The sequence below is a fragment of the Lagenorhynchus albirostris genome, chromosome 6 (genome assembly GCF_949774975.1).
Source record: "Lagenorhynchus albirostris chromosome 6, mLagAlb1.1, whole genome shotgun sequence".
Lineage (NCBI taxonomy): Eukaryota > Metazoa > Chordata > Mammalia > Artiodactyla > Delphinidae > Lagenorhynchus > Lagenorhynchus albirostris.
In genome coordinates this window covers 70080114-70101126 of record NC_083100.1, presented here as the reverse complement: position 1 = coordinate 70101126, position 21013 = coordinate 70080114, and the positions used below count along the sequence as shown (strand labels likewise).

General features: G+C 43.5%; 1 protein-coding gene across 1 annotated transcript; it reads left to right on the top strand.

Annotated features, from left to right (window-relative positions):
* Nucleotides 1–525: 525 nt before the first annotated feature.
* TBR1 (T-box brain transcription factor 1) lies at nucleotides 526–8154 on the top strand. The gene is made up of 6 exons (XM_060151485.1): nucleotides 526–1217; nucleotides 1779–1933; nucleotides 2288–2409; nucleotides 3058–3216; nucleotides 4176–4237; nucleotides 7299–8154. The coding sequence occupies exons 1-6, from the start codon at nucleotides 526–528 to the stop codon at nucleotides 8152–8154; spliced, it is 2046 nt and encodes a 681-aa protein (XP_060007468.1).
* Nucleotides 8155–21013: the final 12859 nt, after the last annotated feature.

The following is a 21013-nucleotide window of genomic DNA, read 5'->3' as shown; positions in this document are numbered from 1 at the left end:
AATTCCCTCCTCCGCCCCTCAGCTCCAAAGGAGGGAGGTGGGGGGAGAAGGTAGGAAAATGTTTAGTAAATTGCACATCTTTGAATCTTCCTAAAGCAGTGGTCACAAAGCTTAAAGGTGACACAACAGTGCTCACGTAAAACTAACACACGTTCCCCATCCCACCCCCAAGCCAACAATAAAATCATCCCCTTCAGTTTGCCATGATCGCAGCGACCAGGAGCCAGGTGATTATCCTAATTAATGTCTATCTAATTAAATTACTGTCAGCAGTTAACCAATGGCAGGAGCCGTTTCATCGGCTGCACAAGCAGCAAGATCAAAAGTGAGCCTTTTCTGATTGCTGCATAGTGTCAATTGGCCAATCTCTTCTCCCAGGGAAAAAAAAAGTAAATCAAACCTTTGAGAAGCATTTGCTGGTTGAAGTGCTTTCTGTCTAGTGAGGGGGTCTGTGGATTTCTAGTTTATGATAAATAGGACTTTAAAAACCAGGGACAGGAGGGTGAGTGTTCAGGTTCCAGAGCTATGCAGCTGGAGCACTGCCTTTCTCCTTCTATCATGCTCTCCAAGAAATTTCTCAATGTGAGCAGCAGCTACCCACATTCAGGCGGATCTGAGCTCGTCTTGCACGATCATCCCATTATCTCGACCACTGACAACCTGGAGAGAAGTTCACCTCTGAAAAAAATTACCAGGGGGATGACGAATCAGTCAGATACAGACAATTTTCCTGACTCCAAGGACTCACCAGGGGACGTCCAGAGAAGTAAACTCTCTCCTGTCTTGGACGGGGTCTCTGAGCTTCGTCACAGTTTCGATGGCTCTGCTGCAGATCGCTACCTCCTCTCTCAGTCCAGCCAGCCACAGTCCGCGGCCACTGCTCCCAGTGCCATGTTCCCGTACGCCGGGCAGCACGGACCTGCGCACCCCGCCTTCTCCATCGGCAGCCCAAGCCGCTACATGGCCCACCACCCGGTCATCACCAACGGAGCCTACAACAGCCTCCTGTCCAACTCCTCACCGCAGGGCTACCCCACCGCCGGCTACCCCTACCCACAGCAGTACGGCCACTCCTACCAAGGAGCCCCGTTCTACCAGTTCTCCTCCACGCAGCCCGGGCTGGTGCCCGGCAAAGCGCAGGTGTACCTGTGCAACAGGCCCCTTTGGCTGAAATTTCACCGGCACCAAACGGAGATGATCATCACCAAACAGGGCAGGTAATGCTACGTTCTTGGCTGCCGCTGCTCCAGGCGCGGTCCGGGGGCAAGTGCACCCGGCTTGTGACCGCCGCGGCAGCGAAGATTCGGGGTCGGGAGCAGAGTGGAAGGCGCTCTGGCGCGTCCTAGAGTTGGCTGGTGTTGGAAAAACGGAAAGTGGAAGGTCTAGCCACCGCGGTGATGTCGGGGAGGGGGGTCCCGCTCTAGAAAGGTGGTCGGAGAGCCAGTCAGTGGCCGGAGAAAGGAGAGCGAGAGAGAGGGGGAGAGCCCTGGCCGGTGGCCGGGAGATGGGAGGGACGCATCAACGCCCGATGCACCGACAGGTGGAGATTCGGGTCGCCAATCTCGCTTTTCAGCTGGGCAGTGCTACCTGCCGACTCCCCGACTTCAGCCCCACTTCTTTTCCTCCGCCACCACCCCTTTTCCAACCCAGCAAACATTCGCTCATTGACGCTGAGAGAACAAGTTTTGCTTTGCTATCTGGCGCCTCGCTTCTTGCATTTAATCTTTAACATTTATGTTTTTCCCCCTTGTTTTCTCCCCCCTTCCTAATTTAAATAGGCGCATGTTTCCTTTTTTAAGTTTTAACATTTCTGGTCTCGATCCCACGGCTCATTACAATATTTTTGTGGATGTGATTTTGGCGGATCCCAATCACTGGAGGTTTCAAGGAGGCAAATGGGTTCCTTGCGGCAAAGCGGACACCAATGTGCAAGGCAAGTCCTTCCAATTAACACGTTTTCCTGACACTTATTTAGGTGAGAATGATTAATTAAAGCCTTTGTGGACTGGCTCGAGCGACTTTTAAAACGATCGGCCAATGACTTCTAAAAGCAAACGAGGGGGATAGGGGGACAGACTGAGCCGCGAGAAGGGGGAGGATTATGCAAAAGCAATTTTAATCATCCCAGTTAATAGGAAGAAAGCACGGCCTAAAAAGCCCCAGCTAATGGGCCTCACAGTGGAATAAGGGGTGTGCGTATGTGTATATGTGTGTGTGTCCTACGTGGTGAGGAGTTAAGACTGGGCAGTGCCCGGGGCACATGTAAACAACTTGTTTCTTTCTCTAGGAAATCGGGTCTATATGCATCCGGATTCCCCCAACACGGGGGCTCACTGGATGCGTCAAGAAATCTCTTTTGGAAAATTAAAACTTACAAACAACAAAGGAGCTTCAAACAACAATGGGCAGGTCAGTGGCTCAAGCGCTCATTTCTCTCTCTCCCTCTCTTTCTCTCTCTCTCTCTCTCTCTCTCTCTCTCTCTCTCTCTCTCACACACACACACACACACACACACACACACACACACTTACTTATACATACTCGTCCCCCTCCCTAAGATCCAGTTCATCACTTTAAACCAACATGAGAAACTGGACACGTTTCTTTGCTTCATTAAAAAGACTTCTAAAAAATTCTATTTCCATCCTCCGAAATTATATTAAACAATCTACAAAGTTGTTCTTCTCCCCCCCTCTCGCCCAATTCCCGAGTTCCCAACCTTCCCAAGTACAAATACTTGGTTGATTTTGAGAAGGAAACGCGCAGGATCTGCAGGTTGTGAAAATCTTTGTTTCTCCTTAAAGGAGGACAGGGAGAAGGGCCCTGAGGATCGGGCGGTCGGGTTTGGTTTTCCTCCCGTGCTCGGGCGATCCGTGCTCCCGGGCAGCGAGGGCTGGTCTGCCCCCGCCAGCCAGTCACCAGCCGGGCGAGGCCCGCTATCAGTTACTAGGGGCGGCGGGCTCCTTGCAGCCTCCGCGCGGCGGGCGGCGCAGAGCCCCGCGCACGCCGGCTGCGTTAACGCGCCGCCCGGCGCTCCCCTTTCTCTCCGCCGGACAGATGGTGGTTTTGCAGTCCTTGCACAAGTACCAGCCCCGCCTGCATGTGGTGGAAGTGAACGAGGACGGCACGGAGGACACCAGCCAGCCCGGCCGCGTGCAGACATTCACTTTTCCCGAGACTCAGTTCATCGCCGTCACCGCCTACCAGAACACCGATGTAAGGAGGCCTGGGGGCTGGGCGCGCGGCGGTCGGCACCGGCTTCTCCAGGCCCGCGCCGCTACCCCCGGCCATCCCCCGCTCTGGCACTAACGTCAGCCGCAGCTGGCTCTGCTGCGCCTTTTAGGCGTAGGGCTAGGGGCCTGCTGGGCACCTTCCCTAAACACCTAGCCGGTGGGAAAACGCTTCCTATTCGTCTCCGTCGCGGGTCACCCGGGCCACCTTTAAGGTGACCAGAATTTCTCGGGCCTCTTGGGAATTTTTATTTAGTTTTCAAGTATCACTTTCTGGGTGATCAAAAGAAACCCACATTCATATATTTAAAACCTACAATAAATTACTGGGGGCTACGAAGTGAGTTTTCTAGCAGTTTGAACTTAAGCATTTGCAAGTTTGCAGAAACTTATTTTACTACTGTTGATTTGACTACTAGAATTGATGGTGTTTTTTAAAAACTTAAATGAAAATATTAGAAGTTAAAAATATGCGTTTATTTTAAATCAAAACTGATTTTAAGTTGCAGCTTGTGGGTTCTTCAAGTTGTGTATCAAAAGCGACCAATTTTTAAAAATATGATGAAACATTTAAGATACGCAACATTTTTTAGTGATGAATTCAAGTGCCCCTTAAAGATTTTTGCCTGAGTAAGGGCATTATGTAACAAGCATTTAAAAAAAAATGAGCATTTGAACCAATTTAGAACACATGGGAGAGATAATTGAAAGCAATTCTTTAGTTTTAGTCACCATTAATTTAAACATGTTCCTCATAACTTTCATCATACTTTCTTTTTTTTCCTTTCCACCCATTCCCTCAAATTTTTCAATTAGGGAAACTTTGCTATTTAATGAAATTGTGGGCCGTAAGCCCCTGTAAAAAGCGGCAGATGACATATCCTTAAACACCCAATCCTCTGTATAGAATGTAAAATCGTATTAATCTTTTTTTCTCTTTTCCAGATTACACAACTGAAAATAGATCACAACCCCTTTGCAAAAGGATTTCGGGATAATTATGACACGTAAGTAGTTTTGCACTTTCTCAAATTTGTGGAATTGGGCTTTAGGTCAAAGGTGCATTGCTTTGTACAAGGCTTTTGGAAGCTAGAAAGTGTGAAGACAGGGCTGTTTTCGAGGTTTTCCTTTCCTTTTTGTCGGCTCCCCTTCTCTCTGGTGACCTGGCTTAGTACTTCTGTGGTTTTGGTGAAAGGTTTCCTCTGCCTATTTTTAGCTTTTGCGTGAATTACAAAGTTGTTGGCGGGGCTCGGGGACTGGCTGGCTGGGGAAGCCGCCCTGGTTCCCGGGTGCGCGAGTTGTATGTGGCACTGCAGATGCTCAGCTCAGATTGTCTGTGTCTGAAACCACCCGAGTCTGCCTGAAAGTGCATGTGGCTCTGGCAGTTGTTACAGTCTCCTTGGCATATGTGACTTTTATTTACCCATTTCCAAGTTTTGTGTAATAGCTTTTCCTGTGCAAGTTTACTATGGACTGAATAAAAATGTGCACCCACTACAGGCAAGTTCACGAGCACAGCCGATACTGCAGTCACTTCAGGCTTTGGGAAGGACCCAGGTTCTGTTGCTGTGTATTATTTATGCTTCGAAAGAAAAATATTTCCTCTTATCGTGTTTATCTAGGTGCGTTTTAATTAAATGTGTTGGTTCCCTTTTCTCCAGGCATCACTTACCTACTCCATGTCTTTTCTATCAAAATGCTGTCCTCTGGGGGCAACAGTAGGTGTAAACTGAATACTTCCTGGGCTTGTTCTAGCGTTCTTCCTCAGAGCCCAGGTATAGTGCCTAGGAGTTCAGATAGAGTTATATAGCAAAATCTAAATCTGGATTATGGTGATCCCTTCACTTTTTTTCTGACCATAGAAGGGAAGAATACATACATTTTAATTTCATGGCTTGCATTAAGTGCTTGGGATAGAACTACAAAGTTGAATCTGTCTTTGACTAGGAACAGATTAAATTTGTGGAGGAGACAAGTGGCTATCTCCAGGTAGATACCGAACTTCCCTCCTGATATTTTTATAACAAATTGAAAAGACAGTCATGGATGGTACTGCCTGTAACTGCCATGTGCATCCCTCAAAAGTGGTCCAAAGGAAGCAAGCCTCATCAGTGTGATTCCCCAGAAAAAAACAAACTTGGCTACTCTAGTCCTTCCTCACAATCTAAAAAAGGTGGGCTCAGCACAGTGGAAAGTGTGTGGCCCATGAGACCAGAGATATTGGTCTCTGTACTAGGGGGTCTTGTAGATTTTGAGCTTTTAATTCTGCTGTGAACATCTGTTCCAAAGCATTTATTTTGCACAAATCAATTCAGTAATCCCAAGTGGGTTGGGACCTGGATGGGCATATAAACTGTATCTTTTGCAGATTGTTGTTTTTTTTTTTCTTTTTAAAATATTGTGGTGGTAAACAGAGAAGGTATTTGCACCTTGCTGGTTATGTTCCCTTCCTGCCTCCCTCTACTTGTTCTTATTTGAGGCTGGACTTAAATTTCAGGAGGGAAATTTTGTGCAGTAAGCAAACTGCACCTGAGCAGCCACAGCATGACACTCACTTGCCCCTCTTCTGGCTGACTTCTGTTGGAAAAAAACACTCCATTTGGTTCTTAAATCACTATATATTTCTCATAAAAAGCTTCTTTAACTGTACAAGTGGTTATCTTAGACATTTATGGGTTAGAGAAGAGTAGAATGGTTTATGACACTCCCTTTCCACTGTTCATGCGGTTATTTGGGCCTGGCTCACTTTTGGAGAAACAGGGAGAGCAATGAAGAGTTCAGGGGGGCCAGGGGGTTTGCTTGGCCACTCACCAGGGAATCTCCTCCCCAAAGGATTGAGGTCTGACAAGACTGAGGCTCTCTTTCAAAACAGTCTGTTGATTAAAGATTAAAACATTTATGTGTGAGCTAAATAAAAAGGGAGGCATGTGTGTATGTGTATGAGAAAATACTTCGACCAATCTTGATCCAATCTCTGGTTCCTTCTCAATTCGAATGGGATTTTCTAGGCCCAGGGCCTAGAGCTAATCTTTGACTATTTTCTTTAAGGTAATTCTTAGTAACACAATTACTGTATGGGGTTGGGCAAGTTATTTAACTTCCCTTTGCCTCAGTTTCTTCACCTGTAAAGTGGGATAATAATGGTACCTAACTTGGAAAATTGTTGTGATGGTTAAATAAATTACTGTCTGTACAGCCCTAGACAAGGGTGCCTGGTACACATAATCAAGTTGTATAAGGATGAGCTATTATTAGTGGGAGACTGCTTGGCGGAGGTTGATAACTGTACTTCAAGAGTTTGCCCCCCAAGTTGTTGTTGCTGTTGTTTTTAACCAGTAACAGATCAAAAGCTGGGGAAAGAAGGTCAGAGTAAAGAATGCTTTTCCTCTGCAAAAGAGTTTTACTGATTGATGACTTTGTTTCCAAGTAGTAATTCTTGTTTGTATTAGTGGTCGGGAGCTGGGGGTTGAAAGATCACACGGGGAAAACAAGACAGTAAGTCCTGCGGAGGCTTGCAGCAGTAACCCTCCCGGGTCTCAGCAGACTGGCGAAAACCAGTCCGATGCTTGTCAGTACCTGGGGGGCCCGCGCGTGTGTCAAATGGAGGAAAGCGGTCTTAAAAGGGTGGAAGTGGGTGACTTGTTTAGAAATTTCGCTCAGAAACTCTCACCGAAGAAGAAAGGCCCACTGGGCAAATAACACCTTAGTTCCTGGGTAAATCTGCCATAATGTGTACACATACAGTGGAGAAGTGGGATGAGAATCCCTTGCTGTGCTCCTCTCTCGGGCCCCCTGTGCACCTGGCGAGAGAACGCAAGAGAGGAGGGAAGCCTTCCTCTTCACCTGTATCATTTTTAGGTCCCTGAATAGACAGATTGATTCCTTTATAATTTCACGATTTATTTTGGAGAGGATGCAGGTCTGTTACCTTTTGTCTGTCTCCATCCTGGACGGCGGCAGGTTACACGTGGAGATGGTGTGGGTGGGCAACCAGGGGTGGCCTTCCCTTTTGCCCCCCGAAGGGACCTGGCGCCACCCTTCGGTTCTCTCTCTCTCCCTCCCTCGCAGGATCTACACTGGCTGCGACATGGACCGCCTGACCCCCTCGCCCAACGACTCCCCGCGCTCGCAGATCGTGCCCGGGGCCCGCTACGCCATGGCCGGCTCTTTCCTGCAGGACCAGTTCGTGAGCAACTACGCCAAGGCCCGCTTCCACCCGGGCGCGGGCGCGGGCCCCGGGCCGGGCACGGACCGCAGCGTGCCGCACACCAACGGGCTGCTGTCGCCGCAGCAGGCCGAGGACCCGGGCGCGCCGTCGCCGCAGCGCTGGTTTGTGACGCCGGCCAACAACCGGCTGGACTTCGCCGCCTCGGCCTACGACACGGCCACGGACTTCGCGGGCAACGCGGCCACGCTGCTCTCGTACGCGGCGGCCGGCGTGAAGGCGCTGCCGCTGCAGGCGGCTGGCTGCACGGGCCGCCCGCTCGGCTACTACGCCGACCCGTCGGGCTGGGGCGCGCGCAGCCCCCCGCAGTACTGCGGCGCCAAGTCGGGCTCGGTGCTGCCCTGCTGGCCCAACAGCGCCGCGGCCGCCGCGCGTATGGCCGGCGCCAACCCCTACCTGGGCGAGGAGGCCGAGGGCTTGGCCGCCGAGCGCTCGCCGCTGCCGCCCGGCGCCGAGGACGCCAAGCCCAAGGACCTGTCCGACTCCAGCTGGATCGAGACGCCCTCCTCCATCAAGTCCATCGACTCGAGCGACTCGGGGATTTACGAGCAGGCCAAACGGAGGCGGATCTCGCCCGCTGACACGCCCGTGTCCGAGAGCTCGTCCCCGCTCAAGAGCGAGGTGCTGGCCCAGCGGGACTGCGAGAAGAACTGCGCCAAGGACATAGGCGGCTACTACGGCTTCTACTCGCACAGCTAGGCCGCCCCTGCCCGCCTCGGCCCCGCGCCCCGCCGCGGCCGGGCCCCCGCCAGCCCCTCGCGCCTCTCCCCCTGCGCCTCCTGCCCACGCCCCACTCGCGCGCCCCCTCAGTTTGTTTGACCCTCGAACACCGTCTGCAGCGGATTAGTACAGGTCTCCGAGTGTAATTTTAACCTTTTCTTTCTTTCTTTTTTTTTTTTGCACAGCAGTTTCCGCAATTAGCGCACCGACCTTCAACTTGGCTGTAAACCTTTTGGTTTTCCTACTTCCGAACCTTCTGTGAAGTTATCCTCCCAACAATTCCCCTTCCCCTCGTCTTTTTCTCACCCTCTCCTTCCCTTTTTGGTAATGAAACTCTTCACCTTTAGGAGACCTGGGCAGTCCTGTCAGGCAGCAGCTATTCCGACCCGCCAAATCTCGGCCTCCCCATTAACCGTAGGATGTTGACTCTAGAACCTGGACCCCCCAGCGCGTCCTTTCTTATCCCCGAGTGGATGGATGGATGGATGGTAGGGATGTTAATAATTTTAGTGGAACAAAGCCTGTGAAATGACTGTATATAGTGTTAATTTACTGTAACGAATGGCTAGTTTTTATTCTCATCGTCAAGGCACAAAACCAGTTCATGCTTAACCTTCTCGTTCATTTCTTTTCCTTTCTTTGCCTTTTTCTCCACCCCCCTCCCCTTTAACATTTTTTCTGGTGGGATAATTAACAATATTCTAAGAGGCTCTGAAAACTTGAAACTTGAAAAACTAGATAATGATGGGTTTCTCACTTCTCCTCAATCCGTTGCATGAAATAATTACTCTGCCCTACTGCACACAAATAGCTAAGGAGAATCTGACCGAACACCTGTAAAGGATAGGTGTCTTCTCATAGGCAAGTCGATTAGGTGGCATGATGCCTGCAAAGCAAAGCTAACTGGAATTATATGTTTTTTACCCCTTACTTCTAAACAGAATAGCTCGACATCAGCAATATTCTTTTGCCTTATTTGTTTTTCCCCAAGTGCCAAATCCATCACTGGTCTGTGCAGATGCCACATATGCTGACGAACTGTTTCTGAGTATCTTTTCAGTTCCCCCCTCCACCTTTATATGCTGTAAATCTTTGTAATGAATATTCTACTAATGATATAGATGACTGAATTGTTGGTAACTATAGTGTAGTCTAGTGAAGATGAATTGTGTGAGTTGTATATTTTACTGCATTTTAGTTTTGAAAATGATTTCCCCGACACCTAGAAACAGCTGCAATTTGACTTCCTTGGGAAAACACTAGCATTAATGCAAGTAAGACTGTTTTTCCCCCTCCCACTAAGTCTTGTTATATTTGATAAGGAGCACTAATCCCCCTGAAAATAGATTAGTAGGATTTCTAATGTTGTGTAGCAAACCTATACTTTTTTTTGTATTTTAAAATTAATGTGAAATATGCATCATACACAATATTCAACCTAGATTCAGTCCATTGGGGGGATTTTTTTTCCTGATAGGAATTCAGGGTCTAAACGTGTGTATATTTTGGCTCTTCTGTAAATCTAATGTTGTGATTTTTATATTTGTTTCGTTTTGTCTGTGAACTGAATAATTTATACAAGTACACACTCCATTGAGAAACGTTTTGTTTTTTGCTCGTTTGTATCGTCTGTGTATAACAAGTAAAATAAATCTGGTAAAATGCTATGGTGTTTGAAAGCAGTTTACAGTTTGAAAATAATTTAATTGTAGACGATTATTTTTAAGGGTTAAGGAAGAATAGCCTGTCCCTACTCCAATATGGGGCAGTCTGTTTAGTGGAAACTGCCTCCCGTTTTCTTCTTAAATTTGTTTTATAGCACTACCAGTAATTACTTTTTTCCCTCTTATTTACAACTACTTAGTTCCCTGTGAGTCGTTTTACTTTGTTGCACTTTTTCTTTTTTTCAGGAAAATGTAGACACTTCCTTATATCTTTAAGTAGGAAATAACGTGAGCAGAAAAAGGAGGGTCTTTAATACGAAATTTAGAATTTCTTTAAATTTCACAAAGTCAGGAGGGAGGCTTTGGGCAAGAAAAGGGTGTGATTTAAATGCTTGTCAAAATAGGCTGTTGACCGCAGCTCTAGGCAGCTGTCGAAAATTCCGGTCCTTAAATACGAGGCCTTGGAGTTGAGTGGTGAATCCGTAAATGAATACACAGGATGGCCTACATTTCTTGAGTGGATTGTTTTGGGGGGATTTGGGAGGGGTTGGAGGGGGGGAAGGACTCATAGAGCAAACTCGTGAAAGGTCGGTATTTAACCACTGAGCTTAAAACTTGCTTTAGGAGGTATCTGGGGGGCACCACTCCCGTCTTTTCTACAACGGAACTCCTGTGCCAGTCCTGCCCAAGCCAGATCCCCATCCCTTGAGAAAAAAAATACAGAAATGTGGATATTCCAGCTGGGGGGTCGCTGCGTCTTAGTCAAGGTGTCCGCAGAGCTCTGCCTTTACCTCCTGGAGAAGCGATTTTTGTACTTTTGTGTCCAGAGAAACGAGATCCAAGAAAGAGGTGGAGAATGGTTCAACTTTCTTGCTTAGTCTGGGCCAGTCTCAGGTTATGGGACGAAATTTACCACCACCCAGAGACGGTCGTGTATCCCCTTTGCAATTTGACAGCTGCAAAGAGGCTTCAAAGTTCCAATTAAAGTGAAAATTGGTGGGGGGAACAAGACCGATTTGCCTTCCCTGGGCGATTTCGCCACTAGACGGCGTTCCGCGGAGTTTTGTCTGCCACATAGAACAGCGAAGACTGATTTTCCTTTGTGTTTCTCCGTTCCCACACCTAAGAACTAAACAAGAGGACAAAAAGCACAAAACAGGGGGCCTGCGTGGCGAGTGAAGTGGAGCAGTGTGTTCCTGCAATCACCCACTGGCCCTGCGCTCTTGCGACCTCGCTGCCGCCGAGCAGGAGGCGCACGTGCAGCCGGGAGGCCCGGGGACGCCCAGGCCGAGGGCGAGGGGTAGCGGGGGCCGCGCTGGGCTTCCGGGAGTGAGCCTGGCGGTCGGAGCGCGGCGCCCGGCCAGACCTGCCGCCCTCGGGTCAGAGTCACCGCGAACAAAGGAGTCGGTGTCATGTGCGGAAACGAAGCTCTTAGAAGCCGAGGATAGATTTCACAGGAACGTAGTGCCCGGTACTGAAAGACGCACTTAGCTGCTATTAGGAAGTACTTAAAAAAATTGGGGAGGTCGTTTCCCTTGCAGCTTTGCACCATCTGCTGTGTGGACTGAGTCAGCGTGAGGTAAATTTGCAGCTCCGCGCTCCTCTCGGAGGCAGTGTGCTTTCCTGTCCTTTGCAAGCATGATCATTTCTCCTGGCTTCCAAGGAGTCTTGGGTGTCTAGTGAAGTGACACTGTCAATGTGTCGGAGAAGCTGCTGCTATTCCAAGGAAATCAGAGTTCGTTTTGGGAGGGCCTGCGGGAACCAGAGTTCGCGTCCCGGGTTAGATTTCGAGTTGCCTTTTTACCTCCGTGAGGGTAGGAGTCAGGGGAGGGACGGAGAAGGATGACGAATCCTCCCCGTAAACTGCAGATTTCCCCAGTTTTCCAAAGTGTCTTTTCAAAAAGAGAAAGAAAGAAAAAAAAGGCGAGCGTGCGGCTAGCATTCTATTCTGGCTCCAGCCTTCCCGCCACTCGCATCCCTCGCCATCTTAGCTCCTTGCCCACCAGCCGCTTGGGGCCGAGCGCGGCGGGCAGGCGCCGCTCGAGCCCAGAGACGCTGCGCCCTGCGTTCTTCACCTTCGAGCTGGTGCCGCGGGTCAGGGTGGCCGACGGGCGGGCACAGAGCGCGCTGCGGTCGAGGGCGTCCGGGAGCCCAGGCCGGCGGGGACGGACATCCGCACGAGTTCGGCCGGCAGTGGGGCGGCTCCGAAGGCCTGGTCTGTGCCGCTGAGCCTGGGCCCAGGCTCTCTGGCTTCGCCGTTGGGTGGCGGTGGGGGGCGGCTGCGTCCTGGCTATCCGCGCCGTGGATCCAGGCCGGGAGTCCAGGCGAGGAACGCAGGCAGGGATTCAGGCCGCGCGTCTAGACAAGGGGCCCAGCGTAGGTCCAGACCTGGAGTCCAGGCGGTTCTCCTGTCCCTTCAAGAGTCCGGTCCAGCGTGGCTCGCGGCCTTGACTCTGGCCTTGGGTGCGGCCCTCCCAAGCCGGGCAACCCACTAGGATTTAGGGCGTGAAAGCCTTTGTAGGCCTAGCAGAAACTTACTGGGTTTGCTCCAAAAATCAGGTCGTTTCTGTCTCTTTAGGACTGACTTAACATCCCCCGAGCTCTTAAAATGTTGTAATTTAGGGTCTATGGAGAACTTTATGAACCATCTTACCTCCTGCAGTTACATTTTCTTATAAATCCTGTTGCTAAAACTCACTGTGACCCACCTTTTTTTTGTGATGCTAAGTATTTATCTTTTTAGGAGTGAGCTTTCAAGGATGTTGTACTTGCTGTTTAGGGTGCAGGCTAGGAACAAAAGCCTTGTTGAGCAGAGGCTATTTACATTCTCGGGGAATTTAAAATGCGCTGTAGCAGTATTTGGGCAACGTATTTGTGTACATAAGTGATTTTTATAAAATGTTCTGCCTGTCCTCTGGTGCAGCACCTTTTCTATGCGTCTATGAGTTATTTTATCATGTATGCGTTTTAGCCATGGAGATAGGAAAAATCGCAGAGCTTATGATCCTGTGTGAAAACAAACCAATCTAGATTCCTCCATAGGAAACAGTAACAATTATTCTCATTTTTAGGCAAACTTACTTTGAAGAAGTCAGCAACTTTAAAGACCAGTGATAAGCATTCAGTTTTTTAAATATTTAACTTACGCTGGCATGTGGGCAATTGCTTGGTTAATTTTAATATTTTAAAGAGTAAATGTTCATCCTAATATCAGTAGAATCAGTCTTTGAAAAGGTAGCTGAGAATTTTTAAGCAAGTTGAATCTCTTTGATTTATTGAATTTACAATTTTAGTGCAAGATTTACTTTTGGACAGTGAGTTTTTCTTTTGCCAGAACAAGATGAGCCAAGGAAGACAGAGACAAAGTAGGCAGTAGGAAGACAGAGACAAAAATCCTACAAAGTAGGATTTTAGGCATTGCATTATATTTGATTTAATTCAGTTGCTTTGAGATTTGTGTTGTCTTCCTGGTTCTGGTCTTCAGCTTGTAAGTTAGGTTGCAACGTATTTAAAAATATATTCACTTGAAAGAAAACCCCACTGCTTTCACAATAAAGTAAACTTGATGGTGTACAAGTCACTGGTCACATCTGAGCTGATTATATCCGCCTTGCATGTATTTTACACTCACAGTATGGTTTGCAGTGGTGTTCAAGGCATAGTGTGAAAAATTTGATTTGAATAGTTCCATTAAAGCAATGGAAAAAAAAAAACATGGCTTAATAGACCTTCTAGTGATAGATCCCCATCTTCCTGTGCTAACTCTGAAATAAATATGTGGTCTAGTATTAGGAACGTGGCATTTAGAAGACCCTTGCTGGTAATACTTAATTTAATAAACACACTAACTGTGACATTATTAATGCAATGAAACTTGTACCACAAGCTGATTCTTTCAGGTTGTTTGACCTATTACTTATCACTAGGTTCCTTATGAACATATCCTGTGATTTATAACTTGAATTTTATATTAAAATTATTTTGGATTTCAACTCTAAAAATATCTGCATGACAAGGCACTCATTTTATATACAAAGCATGTATACTTATGTATCTTGGCCAACCTTTCATGAGGAGGAAGATGGAATTTATGAAGGGAGAGCATCTCTAGGGATATGCTTCTGGTTATTTTGGCTAACATTTTGGCTAATATATATTTTGTTTCAATACTAGTAGAAAAAAAAGAATATAAGGTTAACTTTAAGTTTGGGGACAAAAGTTATACTTACTTAGTATATATATGTCATATACATGCATTATATATGTATATACATATACACTAAGTTTCAAGAAATGGCAAGTTAATTGAACTTTCTGGTTGAAAGGATATTCCTAGCTCAATTTTCAACTTTTAAGGTGTATTTCTCTTTTATTTTGTCATTCCTAGTATGAAGGGGAAGGCATTTTTCAATCTTAGGATAATTCAGAGGCAATTTTTTGGTTCTCAGTTAATTCAGTCTCATCTTAAAAGTTCAAATTTAGCAAAGCACATGTTCCCTTGTTCATGCCAAGTGTGATAAAAACTAGTCGAAAAATAAAACTATTGCAAACAAGTAGAGCACTGCACTTCACTGCATACTATACAGGCCACATCATTTCTAGGTCTGATGTCACTGCCTACTGGGCTGCCATTTGTGGGCACAAGTAAGGCCTCCTTTGAAAGTGGATAGAAGGCACTACCGTTTCAGATATGTGTGTTTGAATTGTGTGTGTGTGTGTTTTAAATATCCTTTTTGAATAGTGATAAGCATACTTGTGAGCATTCAAAGATTTGCCGTCTTCTATCAACAAAAGGTTATTCTTTTTAGGCTCTGGGATGTGTTTTTCTCACTCTGCATTGGAAGCTCTTTTCTTTGTATCTAAAACATGAATTAGCAAAATCATCTCTCCCCCTTTGTAATATAGTCAAATTATAGGCTATTCTGTGTAATTATAACTTCTCAATAGTTTAATCTTTCTATTTACGGATGAAACTCACATATATATTTAAGTTTAACATCCTTGAACTTCAGTGAATGAAATACACATACATGTTATATAGATTCAGTTTAGGCCATCCGCAATCAACAATGATATTTTATGAGACCGTCTCAGTTATCATATAGATTCGTTATTTTGAATGGCTCCCTCAGTTGGAAATTTACAAAAGGCCAAACCATTATTTCTAATAAAAAATGTTTCAAAGGTGGTTAGTACTTTTATAACTGATTTGTTTTTTAGTTTGAATTGTATAATTTTGGATATAATTTTACCAAATAATAACAATGTTTACTACTCAGCACCTTCCTAAAAAAACAGAAGCTGTAATGAGGACTTATCCTTTCACAGTTTACCTACCACTGAATGCTGTGTATTATGTTCAAATGAAATCTTTTTTTTCCTACCTCTGTCTTAATTTGCTACACACCCAGCCACCCACACGCGCGCGCGCACACACACACACACACACACACACACACACACGTGCGCACGCGCGCTTTTTTTTTAATGACTGTGTTCTAAATAATCCTTAGAGCTCACTCACCTTTGGGATTCACTCTCTTAATTTATGCTCACATTCTGCTTTGTTCCTGTGAAGAAAGTCAAAGAGACATACTGATTCCTCCTCAACAAATTTGTTCTTTCCTCCCCCCAGCTCTGCTGTCTCTCTGACACTCATTTTGCCCTTGTCAACTCTCTTGCCAACAACTTTTTTTTTAAACCTACTCTTCCTTCTCATGCTACCACCCTGAACCTGAGTCTTTATAAAATCTATGCCTGATTCATCAGTTTCTTTCAGATCAGAATTTTTATGCTTTCCTCAAAAGCAGTTGTAAAGTTTTCAGGACAAATATCAGATACAATATGTCTTTTTATTTAACTTCTCCCACATTGGTTTTTTATTTTGTGCTTTTTTCCCCTATATATTTCTAATCACTTCTCTCAATATTCACTTTATTCTCTTATCTTGGATTTTTTGTGTGTGAAAGGACAGTATTTTTCTTTTATTGGTATTTCTGTTCTCTTTTTTACCCCTAACATTCTTAGCCATGTGAGGCACTCCATTTATTCCCTGCCATCTTTTGTACTTAGGACCCATCTTTCAATGCTTTCTTTGATCCTTTTCAATTCAGCTTCCTCATTTGCACAGACATTAAAATCTTTTTTACCTTTACCAGTGTGCCCTTAACCAAATGTAATGGCCTTGTTATAGACTAATCTTTATTCTCTTAGCTATTTAAACATCATAATTAGCCCTTTGGCTAATTCTGCAATTAGCCCTTTGGCTAATTCTGCAGATTCTGCAACTCCTTCACTTTCCCTTCCTTCCTCCGGCTTTTCTTTCATGGGGCTCTCTGCTTGCTTATTTGTTTATGCAGTTTCTACGTTTCTATAGGGTTGCTTTTCACAGGGTATGCCCTCATATACCTCTTCCAAGAAAACTTGCTTGACATCTGTTATGGAAGAATGGGGTGGGAAAAAGAAGATCTAGTGCTAGTTTTCCTAATACATACCTTCCACCCATTCTCTAACAACCTTCACCTGCTTAATGGTTTCTTATTTTTTGTAGCCTGTTACATTTTTTTTTAAAAACATCTTTATTGGGGTATAATTGCTTTACAATGGTGTGTTAGTTTCTGCTTTATAACAAAGTGAATCAGTTATACATATACATGTGTTTCCATATCTCTTCCCTCTTGTGTCTCCCTCCCTCCCACCCTCCCTATCCCACCCCTCCAGGCGGTCACAAAGCTAGCCTGTTACATTTTAATTGACATTCTGAATTTTTCTATCTGTCCTTCCTTGAACCATGTGATACAGACTCATGTTCTTCTTGCCTTTAAGTTTAACATGATGAGAATTGAAATGAATTTTAAAAATTTAATTTCTCTTAGTTAATATTAATGTAACCCCTTAAGGAGATTGGAATGTCAAGTATATGTGGCAGCACCACTAAGGAGGAAGGTTTTTTTTTTAAATGGCTATACAATTGTATGTACTATATCTTATTTTTTTAACATCTTTATTGGAGTATAATTGCTTTACAATGGTGTGTTAGTTTCTGCTTTATAACAAAGTGAATCAGCTATACATATACATATGTTCCCATATCTTGTCCCTCTTGCGTCTCCCTCCCACCTTCCCTATCCCACCCCTCTAGGTGGTCACAAAGCACCGAGCTGATCTCCCTGTGCTATGCGGCTGCTTCCCACTAGCTAGCTATTTTACTTTTGATAGTGTATATATGTTAAATGACATCACTATCAGCCCTTTCTCTACATAGTTACAAAAAATAAAGTACCAAACCTAAGAGATTCAGGCTTTATAGATTATGAGAAACAGTTCTACCTGCGTCACCACTTTTTAGGAAACTCTTTGCTCTGGGGTTTAAAGTTACACAGATTTTTAAATTCATTTTCAATTCTTTTTACAGATTCTCTACAGTAATCTTTCAAAATATAAGTGTGTGTGTGTGTTTGTGTATAACACCATAATGAAACTAGAGAACGAGGACGTAAAATCAAGATTAATGAGTGGGGAATTTCTGACGCGCCTTGTATCCTGCATCTTAGGCACTGTCATAATCGTGTGCTTTATGACGATCTCTTACTGGAGCCTGAATACGTACCCGTTTAATAATCTCCTATCTATGAAAAGAATTCTATACTTCGGAGCACTAGAATCAAGAGACTTTAAATTTATTATTTAATTTGCACACAGTATACTTTGCATTTGAATAATAAGTTGGTGAAAATGCCACCGTGTCAAAGGAGTGTTCACATGATATGACTGAAAATCTGTAGTTGGTGTCAAAGCCAATGTAGTATGCATGATACTGCCTTAAATTTGTTTTGTAAGTATAGGTCTCAAAGGAACCTGACTCCTAAGGTATAGTAGAAAAAAATGGGACACAGAACATTTTATGTCTGTGATTTTCAATGTCCTCATTCGTAAAATGAAATGATAAGCAAATCTTTTAAGTATCTTCCAGCTTTAAAGAACTTTGTTTTTTTTGGACCTCTGATTTTCTCTGCAGTTTGAGTTCAGATGTTCTGAGCTGCAGTAGAACGACCTCTAGGGCAGTGTCTTTTAAAATTTTTAAATTGAGACTCGCAGTAATAAATAAATACACATAGACACATACAAGTGTCCCAAAACATTTAACTTTACCACATTCGATACACTCTAATATTTTTTCTTTTATGGTCAACTTTATTGAAAAGAAAATTTTGGTTATGACCTAGTAAATTTGACAGTGACTTGAAGTTTGAGAAGCATTGCCACAGTAATAGTGTTAACTTGACTAGCCTGTAACATCCTCAGTTTCCTCTTATATCTCTGCATTTAAATATTTCTTTTCTAGAATCGCAGAATATACGGATTAGTGAAATAGAGTGAATCACTTCTTGTTTAATAACCTACTTGAATGTATGGTATAAAGCATGTTTTGATATAAAAATCGAGACACTGTCATTTACAGTATTCTTTCCATTATGATCTGCAATTTAAAAATCTTTTAAAGTTCTTTCTCTTTGAGACTGCTAGATTTTATTTAAGACTATTTTTTTTGGCATTTAACATTTCTCTCTCTAACACGCAAACATACTTACTCTAAGCATATTGATTTATTGAAATCGAGGTCACTTCTAGTCTTTGAGATAAGCAGGCCCATGCTTGCTGGTGTGGTTCTTTGTATGAACTGCCTCTTGCCCTTTCTTGACACTAACACAGCTGGATGCAGGAAGAGGCTATCAGCATCTCAGGTCCTTTAGGTCAGTGGCTTCGCAGTAGAATCCCCAAGGGAGCTTTTAGAAATTCTGTTGTCTGGATTTGCACCCCATTCCAAATAAATCAGAATATGAATGTTTGGTGGTGAGAGCTAGGCATCAGTGTTTTTAAAAGATTGCTTGGTGATTCCAGTGTGTAGCAAAATCTGGGAACCACTCCTCTAGGTTTTTTGTTTATTTGTTTGTTTTTGTAATGAAAGAGAAGGTAAAGTGTTTTTTGTTTTTTTTTTTTTCTTTTTTTTTTTTTCAGCTTAGCAGCTATTAACCATGGTGGCAAACTATCTGTCCATTATAATTTCATGCCTAGGGACTCTGATGATGGTAACTTTCTTAAAAATAGAAATAAGTTCACAGATTTAAAAATAACTATTTTCAAATACCTTTCTATTTTTTAAAACATTGTGACAGTATGGTCATGTTTTAGAGTTTATCACCTTGACTCTAAGAGAAGAGCAACCTGAAGAACACTGTCTTCTCACTTTCTGTACAGAAGAAGCATTTGTACTCAAGCTTATCATGATTAAATTGTGATTAGTGCTGTCTCTGGAAACTACAGACATCCATAAGGTAGCCCTTATCTACATACACGGAAGTTGGACGGTTGTCTGGAAGTATTGCATGTTTGACATCTATCTGATGTCATTCTCAAAAGAATAAATGCCAGAGTATCTAGAATAGTTCTAATCCATGGAACAAATACAGAATTCTAGGGTAGGAAGTCAGTATAGCCATGCCAGCCATATATCATATTTCTATTCGGTTATAGAGGGATTACCTCCAAAATGTGTTAGATGGAAAAATTTCTTACCCTTAATATAGGCTAGATACAAGCAGCTTACTCAGATAGCTTCATAGTCCATGGCAACCTCCCAATTCATTCATTTTTAAGTGGTTGCATCCATTTGAGTCATGATGTGAACATCACCCAGCAAACTGAGTCACAGGTTAATTTACATATTTGAGAAGTTGTTGTATTCAGTATATCGCAATAGAAATAGCATAGAAATTTTGCTTTTTTCATTCAAATTTGGAATCCACTAAATTATGTTAAGGTTATTATTTTCTACTATCTCTAGGAATAATAAGTTAGTTTGAATTGAGTTGTTTGTGTTTTACATAATATTTATATAGTGAAGCATTATATCATAACTAAAGGATAGGATGAAATGAAATCTGTTCATTTGCTGAGAAATATAATTTAGGATATGCAAATTCATCAGCTCTAGGACTCAAAATGGTTAAAACTCAAAAGGTTAAAAGGAAAAAACTTGGTTGAATATATTTTGGGATTTCCTAAGCTTAAAGTATTAGAAGAGTTATAAAGTTTTTGTCATATACAAACAATTCAGCTTGTTCAATCTTTAGAACTCTGCAGGCTCTGGGATTTAAAAATAAAAGAGAACCACAGCAATGAGAAAAGTTAAAGTTATTGATTCTACTTATTTTTCACTGCGTACTACCCACCTCTCCAAATACAATATTTAATCTGTGCTGGAATTAAGTATTTATTAATGTTCAAGAAACTAGGCAGTCATCTGACCATGGCTTATTATAGCTCATTCCTAAATTTAAAAGTGTTTCCAGATTGAAAAATGGTGAAGGGAATAGAGAACAAATGCACAGCTTTTAGTTTACTCCTTGTTTTGGATTTTATATATTTTTTGAAACTAGATTTTTTATCCTAATCATACTGTATTGAGCCTTTTAAGAGAGTGAAGTAAGATTGTGTTAGAATTTTTTGAGATCTGCAGATTTTATTTGTATCAATTATATTTCTTTTGTTTGTCCAATTAGCATACTTTCTAGAAATGATATACAGTCAGTTTTAAAAAATTCAGACAATTTCCTATTTCTGAATTATCTGTGTACATTGCTTTTCACTTGCTTCCATCTGCCAATCTTTTGATTACTTTTACTCCTTATTTTTCCTAGATAACAAAAAAGGGAAATTTATGGTAAAAATGAAATCTGTTTATCAGTGAATGCAATTTGGCAAGAAGGAGGATAAAATATTTCTAAAATGAAATCTTTAGACCAATGGATTTTATTTATCCTTGTCCTTTTGCAGTCTTAAACTACAATTAAATGAAAGATTTTAGTTTATTTTTATTGGAAACTGAAAGCAACATTGTCATAGTTCATTTCTTAGAAATTCTAGTGAATATGTACTTCCAAGGTGAACTCTCTAATACTTGAACCAGAGCTCAGGATTTCTCTGCCATAATTTCGAAAGCCTCCCTGGTAGATCTGCAAACTGGCTGTCTGACTAGTCCTCATTTTTCCTGCGGATTGCCAGTTGAAAGAAGAGTTATAATGGACAGTGGTGCCACCCCCCACTCATGTCTCTGTTTAGGGTTACAGTAGTTTAGATAAAGTTCCTTTCTCTTCTGCCACTCTTTTGTGTTC

Excerpts from the sequence above, each read along its gene's own strand:
- TBR1 (XM_060151485.1), top strand. The coding sequence starts at position 526 with ATGCAGCTGGAGCACTGCCTTTCTCCTTCTATCATGCTCTCCAAGAAA. Across the intron at positions 1,934-2,287 it reads AGCGGACACCAATGTGCAAG|GAAATCGGGTCTATATGCAT; the intron begins GCAAGTCCTTCC and ends TTCTTTCTCTAG. Across the intron at positions 2,410-3,057 it reads CTTCAAACAACAATGGGCAG|ATGGTGGTTTTGCAGTCCTT; the intron begins GTCAGTGGCTCA and ends TCCGCCGGACAG.